Source organism: Hydra vulgaris, chromosome 06 (genome assembly GCF_038396675.1).
Source record: "Hydra vulgaris chromosome 06, alternate assembly HydraT2T_AEP".
NCBI lineage: Eukaryota > Metazoa > Cnidaria > Hydrozoa > Anthoathecata > Hydridae > Hydra > Hydra vulgaris.
In genome coordinates, this window is record NC_088925.1 from 40,942,932 (window position 1) to 40,956,368 (window position 13,437).

General features: G+C 27.0%; 1 protein-coding gene across 1 annotated transcript; it reads left to right on the forward strand.

Annotated features, from left to right (window-relative positions):
* Window positions 1–2,152: 2,152 nt before the first annotated feature.
* On the forward strand, window positions 2,153–2,614 carry LOC136081400 (uncharacterized). Its single transcript, XM_065798714.1, has one exon. The coding sequence runs from the start codon at window positions 2,153–2,155 to the stop codon at window positions 2,612–2,614; it is 462 nt and encodes a 153-aa protein (XP_065654786.1).
* Window positions 2,615–13,437: the final 10,823 nt, after the last annotated feature.

Below are 13,437 nucleotides of genomic sequence, written 5' to 3' on the forward strand. Positions count from 1 at the left end.
CCTCATTACGGAGTCATTATCTGAACCCAGTTATTGAAACATAATCAGTCATTTGTATAAAGCTTACAATAATGTAGCAAGTAATAGCATAGTAAAAGCAGTTGGTGAGATTAAGTTAAACCCTGAAAGTAAAGCTCATTAAGGCATCACAACATGTCGTGTTTCAGTAGATGGTTCTTGGCAGAAGAGGGGATTTTCATCCCTTAATGGTTATGTTGCAGCTATAAACCATGGCAAGTGTACTGATGTTTATGTAATGACAAAGTATTGCAGGCAGTGTCAAATTTGGAATAGAAAAAAATTGTATAATTTGGTTGTTTTTTTTTATATTGTGCCCAATTAAAGATTTTCTAAATATTTTTCTTTTGTTTTAGTAGAAATGAATGATAATAATATAAAGAAGCTATAAACAAAAAGTTATTGAATTTTGAATAAAATTGATCAAGAAACAGTGTTTTGAATTTATTCAGATTTTCCCCCTTTTAACACTGATTTTGATAAAATTTGTCTTAAATATAATTTACTTAAAGTTTTTTTATCAAATTTTTAGTTTTCAATATTATCAAAAGGAAACTAAAATATATATGAACCACTGGAATTGCTTTTATTCAAAAAAAATTTTTTCTATGTGAGCCACCTTAAAGCCACTTGATGCATTTATTTTAACATTGACTCGTTTACGCAGAAATTTCATCATTTATCATTTTTATACAATATTTCAGAAGGAACAGTCTCAAATACTGTAAATATATGGATAAATTTTATGTATATAAGACTTGGATTAATCTGCATATGGCCTTGTATGGAGCAAGTTACAAAAACAACGCTGCAATCAATGAAGGAGAAGTTCCTAACTGTGAAGTGTATCATTGATTGTGCACCATCTAAATTATTTATGCACAAAATTATGTATTCAGAATGCAAAAGTAACACAACAGTTAAAGTTTGAGTAGAAATTGCACCTTGGGGAGGATTTACATTTACTTCAAATGCCTACCCAGGGAGTATTTCTGACATAGAAATTGTTATTAAAAGCAGATTTTTAAGTCAAGCATTATGGAATCCAGGAGAAAGTCTAATGAGTGACCGTGGCTTTACAATAGCAGAATACCTCAGACCACTTGGTGTTAATCTTATTTTACTATCATTTTTAAGAGGCAGAGAACAATTTACAGTTGAGGAAACTGTTTTAAGTCAACAAATTGTAAAAGAAAGAATCCATGTGGAGAAAATGTTATAGAGGTTAAAGTGTTAACATATAATTTATTATATTATCCCAATGAATACGATGGGTTCTTTAAATCAAATTATTTCAGTAACTGTTTTACTGTCAAATTTCCAAGATCCAATTTTCAAAAATTAAATTGAACAGGTAAGCTAATTTAATAGCATTTAAAATCATATATATATATATATATATATATATATATATATATATATATATATATATATATATCATATATATATATATATATATATATATATATATATATATATATATATATATATATATATTTATATATATATATATATATATATATATATATATTTATATTATATATATATATATATATATATATATATATATATATGTATATATATATATATGTATATATATATACATATATATATATATACATATATATATATATATATATATATATATATATATATATATATATATATATATATATATATATATATATATATATATATATATATATATATATATATATATATACAGCGGTAGCCAAAAATTAAAGACCTCTCATTTTTTAGTTGGTTTCTTAATCTTTAAATTAAAATTAAGAAAATTCTAATTGACATATTAAATTTTTTTTTTACTATTTTGTTAATTAAAACATGCGGATTAAAGTGGTATAATTTTTTTAATCTAATTCTAAATAAATAGCGTTTAACTTATTCAAAAACTGATGAGTACTTATAAATCTTCTTTAAATAAATTGGACAAAATTTAACAACCACTTTCAAATCTTTAATTTGCACTTATTAAAAAAATAATCCTTTTTTTTTTTAACTGTCTTAATTGGTTATTACGTTGGCTATAAAATAAAATGTCGAAACCTTAGTTTCGATATCAAATAAACATTTATTTTTTGAATTGCAATAAGGATATAAAAATATTGCAAAAATGCGTGCAAAGATCGAAAAAAAAGACAGATACGTGGCTTTTGTATTAAAAGAAGAAGGCTATAGCATCAGACAAGCAGCAGAAAAACTCGGAAGGTCTCACTCTTGCATTGTTAACATAATTCAACGATACAAAGAGACCCGGTCAATTAATGATCGTCATAGGACTGGACGCAATAAAATTTCAAATGACCGTGATGTTCGCTCGTTAGTGATATTAATGAAAGAAAACAGACAAGAACCATCTAGAGACTTGTCTATGAAATGGACACTGTCAAATGGTCTGAAAGCAAGCCCTAAAACAGTGCGAAGGGTCCTCCACAGTTTAAATTATTTATGGCGTGCTGCTGCAAAAAAACCACGCTTACATAAAAAACAAAATTTGCCAGGAAAGAGTGGTGCAAACTACATAAAAATTGGTCAACAGATCAGTGGAGCCGTGTGGTCTTTACTGATGAAATGAACGTTGAAGTAGACAACAGAAAAGGTCGTGTAATGTTGCGTAGACTTCTAAGCGAACGGTTTGATGAATCATGCATTTTGAAACGAACAAAACAAGGCAGTGGTTCAATAGGCATTTGGGTCTGTTTGAGTGTCTGTGGAGTTGGCGTTTTTCATTTAGTCGATGGTACACTCCACAAAGAAAGGTACACCGAAAAAATTTGGAAAACTCGCTTATTCCTAGCATTGATTTATGGCAGTTGCAAGATGGATTTATTTTCCAGCAAGATAATGCGCCGTGTCATAAAGCGCACGTTGTTAGGAATTGGTTTAATTCTAATAAAATTCAAGTGCTTCCATGGCCTGCCAATAGTCCAGACTTGAATCCAATAGAGAATTTATGGTCGTGGCTTGATCACAAGCTTGGTAAAGAACAACTTTACAATTTGGAAGATTTGATCTTCCAATTTGTAAAGTTGTTCTTTACCAAGCTTGTGATTCAAAATGATGAGAGATCTTTTATCTCTCATCATTTGAAAAATGTGCCTGATGAAGTAATCAAAACTTGAATGAATTCAATGCCAGAACGAGTACAAGAGTGCTTGAAAACAAATGGAGGAACAACACGTTTCTAAATCATTTTTTTATTGCTTTTTGAAATATTTTTGAAACTGGTCTTAAAATTTTGTCCAATTTTTTTTCCCATTTATATATTTTACTAGTCAGTTTTTTAATTTTTTAACATTATTTTGTAAAAAAATTATAAATTCTTTTATAATAAATTTAAAATACAATAACAATTCTTTCTAAAAATGTTTTTCTTTTTTTAATACCTTTTTCCAAAATAAAATTATACTAAGGTTAATATTAAATTTTGAAAAAAAAATGAGTGGTCTTCAATTTTTGGCTACCGCTGTATATAGGTAAATAGAATTCCGCGTTTTACGGAACCGATACTTGTGCTAAAATTCTGTGCCACGCTTTTTGAAGTTAGTATTTCGCCAGTGATGAAAAAGCATATTTTGTTGTTTTAATTTATTTAATTATATTTTAACATAGATATTTTTCAGAAACTAGGGGAATTAAACTTTGTTAATCTGTATATTTGATTTACAATAAAGATTATTTTATTTGGATTTTTTAATAACAAAATCTTTGTTGTACTTCGTTCATTAAGTAAATGTTGAAGATATGCTTACTTTTTTTTCTAACTATTCACTAAGTTAAGTTTACATATTTTCTTTGCATCTGCCAAATTTCATCGATTTATTTTTAGTAGCAGATACCCTATTTTATGTAGCACTTTAGGTACCTAAATTTCATGTTTCCGCTTTAAAATGGAAGAAGTGGAGGGGGGGGGGGTGAAAAGAATTTAATTTGCATATAATATGAATATGATAATATAATAAAATTTAGAATAGAAAAAGGAGCAAAAGAAAAAGTGATAATATATATATATATATATAAATACATATATATATATATTTACTTATAATGTATATATATTTATTTATAATATATATATATTTATTTATAATATATATATATATACATATATATATATATATATATATATATATATATATATATATATATATATATATATATATATATATATATATATATATATATATATATATATATATAAACTACTAATTTAATTAGTAGAAAATCAGAAAATTTATTTATATGTATATATATTCTTTTATTACTTTTATTCTATATACTTCCAGGTAATTAAAGAAGGTATCTACCATTCACTTTTTGTAGAAGGTATCTACTATTTACTTATTGTAGAAGGTATTTATGGTATTTTTTACACAAAGACTTTCTCTTTTTTATTAAAATTTTCTTTTTAAGTTAGATTTCAAATTGCACTGTAATTCCAATTGACTAAGTTGGTATATTTTGACCATTATGTGGGCCAAAAAAAAAGTAGTTTTGAATTTTTTGGTAAATTCAAAGAGTTTTTATTTGCTAACTATGCATTACCTTGTGAAAAAATAAATCAGTGATGGATAGGGCATATACTATTTTGTTTTTCTAAATCTGGAGAACTTTTGAATGAGACTGCTAAACAAGTCAACAAGTATTTTGGCTTCAGCATTGGAACAAATGATGTCCAATTAATTGTCAATAAAGGGAAGAAATGGGTTTGCAACTTTAAAAGAGATTCCAATCATTTTGCTGCATTTTGCAATGAGCCCTATGTAATAAAAATACAAGTGCCTCATGCATTTCCGTCTACCTCTAGTAACATAAACACTGTATCTTCAATTTTTTCATCATTAGAAAACAATGTGTTATCTCCAGTAAATAGTGAATCTTTATGTTCATCAAGCCAAGTTGTAAATTCAGAAATTAGGAAGAATTCAAGAGAAAAATTAACTCCAAAGAAAAAAAAGTTAATGAATAGGTTGTCTTATTTGTCTTCAAAGTTAGCAAGCTCTTCCAAAGAATACAAAAATAAAATAGATTTAGTAAAGTCTAAAAAGAAGATCATGCCATATAAGCTAAAAGTGTTAAGCAAAGTGTCAAAAGAAAAGAAGGTATTATAAATGCTTTAAGAGAAGAAGTTAGAGACTTAAAACAGAAATTGCAAACATATTGTTACAGTAGGCGTATTCGCAACCTTATTAATGCAAAAAAAGCTGTACAAATTAAAGAGAAAGAAAAATTAAGGCAAATTAACCTCAAAAATAGTAAAATTATTAGGGAAAAAAAATAGCATTAGCTAGTTTAGAAAATGATGTAACCCAGAGGGAGGAGGAAATTATAGCAAATTCAGTTGCGTCAGAAGATAGCAAGTCTTATGTATTACAAACTAGATTGTTAATTTATTGCAAGTTGTTGTTTAATGTGCCAGCAGGTAATATTCCATTCCTATTGGAGAAAAGTAAACAACATTTTGGTGTTGATATTTTGCAAATTCCCTAGCGCATTACTGTTGAGCAAATAGCTCGTGAGCTTGGCAGTATATCTGACCTACAAGCAGCAGAATGGGCCTTCGGTAACAAAACTCTAACTTTTGGGTTTGATGCAACAACACAAGAAGGTGTCCATATTAACAGCATTCACTTGACATCAAGGGATAAATGTCAAGTCATTGCTTTGGACCAATTACCTGGAGGTGCATCAGATGATTATCAAAAACACATATGTAACGCAGTGGATTATATGGCGGTAATTTTTTCAGATTTTCACTCGTTTTCATTTGACGAATGTCGTCAAATGAAAACGAGTCAATTATCTTAAATATATCAAACACAATGACAGACAGAGTTGCAGCAAACCATCTTACTATAACCAAAATTTGTGAAAACTGTAGTAAGAGTTTGAATGAGCTAAACTGTCATTTGCACCCACTTGACACAATAGCTCTTTCCTGTCGTTCGGCACTACAGTCTCTGGAAATAGAAACTTGCCAATTATTTGTATATGATTGTATGGTTAAAATTGTTTTAGCAATGAACAAATTGAGGTTTAAAGATGGCAAGGGTGATCCTGAAAGCTTTGTTAACTTTTTACACAATAAAAAACTGCCATGAGGTATAATTCCAAGATATCGTGGCAATTGTCTTCACATTCTTTTTCGTACTTGTTTCATCTTTATAAAACATTACACTGCTTTTAAAGACTTTCTTACTATCGAAATAGTAGAATGTGGCACTCTTCAAACAGCACTGCAATCAGCATTTTGCAATACAACTGCCATAAAAGAAATGTGCGTGCTAGCAATATTTTCCAAACTACTCACTGGACCCTGGATGAAAACATTTTATGTATCAGCTGACAAAGCAAGTTTTGATCATATTGCCAGTATTCAGGTAGCTAAAGGTGTTTTGCAAACGATTTAAAGTTGCGTTTCTAATCCAATTGCACTGTTATAAAGAAAAATGATTTTTTTAGAAATCCTCTTAAACCAAATGTATTAGAACCTAAAAATAATTTATGCTCCATTGATGAGCAGCTTGTTGACCTGATTAAAGCTTGTCTTATTGCGGTAATGGATGCTTTGAAACGTCATATAAGAGATATTACTCCCTTTCCATTACAGCGACACTCAAAGAGGAAACAGCTAGTGCAAGGCTTTACAACATAGATAGTGAAGAGTTAATGGGTATGTTTAGTGAAGCTAAATGTAGATCCTCTAATGCAACAATATGTTATATATCTTGCAAAATAAGATCAAAAAAGAATAAGACTATGGATTATTTAGATAGTCTTGACCAAGTATCTAGAGAAAATGTAGTTAAGTGGTCAATTCAAGCAGCTCGTAAAAAACCGCTAAACAATCGGTCAAGTCATACTGCTTTACGAGCAGAAATTTCAAAAAGAAAGACATGCAAAAGGCAAAAAATGGATGAAAAATAAAAAAGAAAGCTTGAACGAGACCTGCGTCAACTATCTTTTAATGATATGAAAAATTTATACAAGCACTTATCTACCAAACAACTTGAAGACTTAGGTGACATAATGTCAGAAAGAATTGTTGGCAGAGAACTGTTGCCATGAATGGTTTGTAACTGATAAGTCTGTCATGTATGATGGACAAGTAGAAAAAGTAAATAAAAGAAAAGAAGACAGAATTTATACTATTTCTTACTGGAAAAAAGATGAAAATGATTCAGAAGCAGTTGACTATTGCATGAAAAAGTTTCAGCTTGCTGCTGATGTCATAGCAGGAGAGTTGATCTTTTCATAATTTGACAATTATGATATAAAAAAAGTGTGACTTGCAAAAAAGTACAGCGAGTGGTGTGACTTGCAAAAAAAAGTAAGCAAGTGGTGTGACTTGCAAGAAAAGTACAGCAAGTGGTGTGACTTGCAAAAAAAGGTACAGCAAGGGGTGTGACTTGCAAAAAAGGTACAGCAAGTGGCGTGACTTGCAAAAAAAAGTACTGTAAGTGGTGTGACTTGTAAAAAAAGTACTGTAAGTGGTGTGACTTGCAATATATTTAAAAGACGGCTCTGGCTTACGTTCTCGTCATGTCTATCGTTAAAAATGGTTGTTGTTGAGATTCAATAATGGAATTTACATTTACAATCATTCACTAAAAGCCAAGACACAAATTACTAATAATATTATGAAAGAAAGGATACACTTACTTGTCTAGAAATGTGGTGCATATGTTTTTACATTACTTCGTATCATTTTAAATAGCCTTTTCGATTTATTTATCTTTTTTTGCGCTCTTTTTGGTCCCATTTAGCCCCCTTAATACATCAAATGGTTAGAGGTCAATAAAAATTATTATTATATATTAATTGTATCAAAATTAGAATATCATTTTGTATATAGAAATTACTAATTTCACAAGAAAGATGTTCTACAATGGACGAACCATTTTTTTGCGAGTATGGAAGTTCAGTACCCCTTCTAGCCCCCTGGATACTACCTGCAGTTAGAGCTTTAATGTGATAAAATATGTTTAGCTTTTATCTATAGTCTTGTAGTGTGGTAAGATATTTTTTTATGTTAATTTCTTATATTAATTTTATTTATTTTTTATAAAAAATTCTATACATAATCACATTTTATGTCTTTTATTTTCTTTCTTTAGGTTGGAGGGGGATGGCACATACCCTTTTTCCTAAATCAATGTATTCATCACTAGTATATATTGTAAAATAGTAAAATATGATTTTTATTTATATTAATAGATTTCCTTTTTATTATAAAGATAAAATATTTATAAGAATGATTTGTTTTTTATTATTGGGTGTGTTGACTATCTCCTTCATATCCACCCTAACACAAAGATACACCTTTTATATGTGGTGGTGGTCTAGGAGCAAATTATAATAAAAGTTATATAGAAATTACTATTTTCACAAAAAGACGCTCTAATATGGAAAAAAAAATGTTTTTTTGGGTGGTATAGGTGGTGGTTCGCCACCCACTCTAGCCCCCTGGATAAGCCCAGTGAGCAGAGGCCATTTTAATTTTGTAGCCCACTGTTACACCTATCTTATGATACCAAGTTATAGGTATTTTGATAATAACTAGCAGAGTTATAACAATTTAGGTAAAGAAAAACTAAATTTTGACCACAATTTCTTCAACAAATCCACATATCAAATTTTTGGTACTAAAAACAACATAACTTTTTGTCTAATTGTTCGTTTTATATAATTTCACCTTTAAAATACTGTATTAAAGGGCTTTCTAATGATATATAACATTTTAGTATACGATTGTTTTAAAAATTTCATGCTACGTACCTAATATATATATATATATATATATATATATATATATATATATATATATATATATATATATATATAAATATATATATATATATTAGAGTTATATATATATATATATATTAGAGTTACATATATATATATATATATATATATATATATATATATATATATATATATATATATATAGATATATATATATATATATATTAGAGTTATATATATATATATATATATATATATATATATATATATATATGTATATATATATATATATATATATATATATATATATATATAATATATATATATGATATATATATATGATATATATATATATATATATATATATATATATATATATATATATATATATATATATATATATATATATATATATATATATATATATATATATATATATATATATATATATATAAGTACCAGAGAGCTGACATATAAAGTAAAGCGAAGAACGTAAAGATGCTGCATACTACCTTTAGAACGATTTTGCTAAGAATTTAGAAAACAGAGAGAAAAAAACAAAAATTCAAAAAATACAAAACAAAGAAAAACAAAAAAAACATAAATAATTAAATTTAAAAACTTAAAAATATCTTATTTGTCAAAAAATAACTCCTAATGTTGAAAAAGTTTTAAATACTTTGTTTGATTTAGTGTCTTTTACTTAATGTTTTTAATAATTACCTTTTTTTTTTGACTATATTAGCGTATTTTATTTCATTTTTAAGTTTATCTTACATTTATTAAGAAATAAAAAAAACAAGATAAAAAACTAAAAAAAAATTTCAAAACTGCCTAACACGAAAAGAAAAGAATCCATAAATGGAGGCTTAACCTTAGGCAACAATACGAATACTTTACATGAACTGCCTATCAAGAAAAGGTAAGTATCCAGAAACGGAGAGCTAACCTTAAGCAACATGGTGACAATTTACAGATGGAGTGCAAAGTCCTATGGTTTACCTTCTTGTTGGTGCACCTCATTAAATGACTTAGGCAAGTTATAAATGTCTAATTTATGAATAGAATAGCCGAGGCAACATTTTCATTAGTTTTATAATAGAAGGGTAATTGAAAAAATGCCAAGTAAGTAATAATAAAATAATACCTTCAAATTTAGTTGCTTGATTCTTAAAATCTTTATCATCGCATATATAAAGTTTTTCATTGACCTGGACTCTTAGTTTATGATTTAAAAGATAATCATCTGACAGACGTTAAACTATTGAAATCATTTCTAAAATTGGGTTTGCTTTTAGTAGCTTGACTCACATAGCATCACTACAAAGAAAATTTGAGAATCAATCTTAAACTTTTAACATCAACGTTCTTTTCCTTTAAAGTATTTAAAATGAACTATTATTCTAAATGTTTATTACCTTTATCTTGTAAATAACAAATAACATTTGTTAGCTCTGTTCGGAACTAAATTGTAAACAGATTTAAAATTTTTACAGAATCTCTAATAAATATTACATTTGCATATATACTGACATTAATGATTTATGATTTGAATTTTTAAAGTAGTATGCAAATAGAATCCAAAAGCAACAACTTTTTAGTAAAGTATAATATTATAATATATATGACATAATAAAATACCACTTAAGAAAACAAAATAAAATTCTGAGATTAAAGATTAAAACTAAGTTGAAAATTTACTTGAAATAAAATTCTAAATAACAATTTGTATATCAAGTCAATCACCCTAGGTGAAACTAAAAAAAACAGTTCTCTGAGATAAAACATCAACCAGAGCCCGGATTTGTTAAAAAACAAAACTAACGTAAAACAGGAAGCGAATAGACGTTGAAAGCATACAGCTGTATACAAGAATGAAGGGGTCTACTTTTAAATAATAAGAATAAATTAAAAATAACAAATATTTTAAAATATTGTTTTACTCAACCATGTTAATTTTATCAACAAATAGAGCACTTTTTAAGTTATCTTTTGAATGGTCAACAAGGTTTTTTAATAAGTAAATGAAATAGAAATCAAGAATATATTTTTTTAGCCTGTCCCATTTTTCGTTATTGAACTGCACACAATCAATAACCATTCCTTTATTAGTATAAAATATAAAGTAACACCATGATTGAAATGTTAAAGCTAACTGCATTTGTATTTGGTCATAATAACTATGTTCCTCATTTATTGTGATCAATTCAGTTAATTCATTGCATTTAATACAAGCATTTTTAGACATAAAACAAATGTCTTTGGCGTCAACATTTTTATATTCTTCACTACATTTTATCTCTTTGATTCCGAAAAGCCCGTCAACTTGAATTTTTCCATCTGGAGTTGTTCCAAGAATAAAATTATTCTTGTCAATTACTAGTCCACATGGTTCAAGAGTCAATAGATTTTTAAATTTAATTTTTCAGCGTTTTTTAAAAGCTATTTCCTTTCTGGCGTAGGATTAACAATTATTTCTGATGTGCCCATATTGATATAGCTCAATGCCCTAACAAATTATATATATTTTAAACACGAAAGTTAAACATTTAAAACCTATACATAGATTATTATTTCAACTCAAATTTCAAACTGACATGAAATGTCTTTAAATTGTTGTTATTTATTCATTCAAGAATCAATAAATTTAAAAAAGAACTAAAAAGAAAAAATTTTTTTTTTTTTTTATAAGCTGTTTTTCTATAAATTAAATTTTTAATTCAGCGATATTTATTGTAATATATAGTTATATAATAATAATAACAGTTTTTAATAATAGAATAACAAAAAAAGATATAACAGATATAGTATTGCGCAAGTGTTGAATTCCAAAAAATTGAGTAAAACTTTAGCTATTAAAGCCATACCATAATCACGTTTTAAAAAAGTCATACCTTCATTGCGCATCTTTGAGAGTATTAACACCTTGCAATGTATCTCTACGATATATTAACCATTGTTTTAAATGTTCAATCTTATAAGTAAATAAGCTTTTAGGATGAAGATTTTCTTCTAACAAATATCACATATCACAACTTCCTATAAGTCTAGAAAAGAAGTAAGATTTATATGGCCATATAATATTGAGATTAGATAGTATATATATATATATATATATATATATATATATATATATATATATATATATATATATATATATAAATATATATATATATATATATATATATATATATATATATATATATATAAATGAGCTTACTAAAAAAAGGTTCTTCATCAAAGCTTTTCTTTATTTGTTATTTTGCACAAACCGCATGTTTTGACGGCTTTTGGAGTGAAAGTATTTCCATAGTTTATTTATTAATTATACAGCTATTATTAAAACAATAACATAGTAAATGAAAATTAAATTTTAGAAATTAAATAGAGAAAACGCCGCCACTTATCACCTCCAAACCGGTTGATGCATGTTTACATACCGCAAAGTCAGGTGGTGTCCCACAGTCCACAAAACTCGTAAGTCTATTCCGCATAATTATTTTTTATTTGATATAAATAAATTTATAAATAATTTTATAAATTTTGTTCTATATAACCGAAAGAATTATATTAACTTAAAGGATTAAGTAGAAAACAATAACTGCAAAATTGATAAAATTTACTTTTTCATATGATAAGATATCGGGAGACAACAAGAGTTTAAGATTGTCACAAGATTCAAGTCTTACTAAGGGTAATTTGATAATGTTATGGTATTTTATAATTTATGATATATATTATATAATTTTACGCATTTTGTGCATTTGTAATTTTTCCAAATTTGATACTTTTACTTTATTTTTAATATTTTGAACTATTAAAGTCATTATTAGTATGATATTTTTTAGCGGAAAAGTGGATATGTGCAGAATTATACGACGAAATACTCGCTTTGATTCAAAACTATAAAACAGATGCTGTGTCAAAGTTTTCATACTGTTCTGCTAACAAAAATTTTGGTAATATAGGTAAGAAAAAGTAGGTCAGTTGCTAAGATATGGCTAAAATAGTATTTTTTTGTGATATTAATAAGTTACTTTATACATAACTAACTTTATACATAAAGAACTGGGTATATTTGCAAGCATTTCTTTGCAGTTTTTAATGAATTTCCTTCATGGCCTTGGTACAATTTATCTCAATTATACATTTACTCACCGTTTTTGAACTTGGATAAAGAAATTTCTTTTGGAAGAAAACCTTTGTTGCCTCAAAATGAACTGTTTATTACAAACAACAAAGAAGATAGAGAAGTAGATTGTAGCATAAAAACATTGGAATCACTTCCCAAACAAAAAACGTGGTTAAACACTAAGTCATCCTTGTTTCGAGAACTAGCTAAGCAGTTAATTAATAAATCATACCTTGTTGAAAATAAAGAGAAATTAGATAATGGAATTAATATTCTAAAAAAAGTTTAAAAATCATTTGAAGAATGCATTCCAAATGAACAAGGTATTCATTTGCAGTCTGTTCAAAAAAATAAGCATCAGTTTCAAGCATAAGGCATTCCCTTAAGAAAGAAGGTTGCATTATATTTGGGGAGGCATGGAGTTGGTGCAGAAAAGTTGAGGGCCTCAAGCAGTTTAAAAATTGAATCAAGTATAAATCATAAAGTAGTAGTTAAGTCTAAACACATAGATGCAAGTG

Bases quoted from the DNA above. Each gene is read 5' to 3' on its own strand.
- LOC136081400 (XM_065798714.1), top strand. From the start codon at position 2,153: ATGCGTGCAAAGATCGAAAAAAAAGACAGATACGTGGCTTTTGTATTA.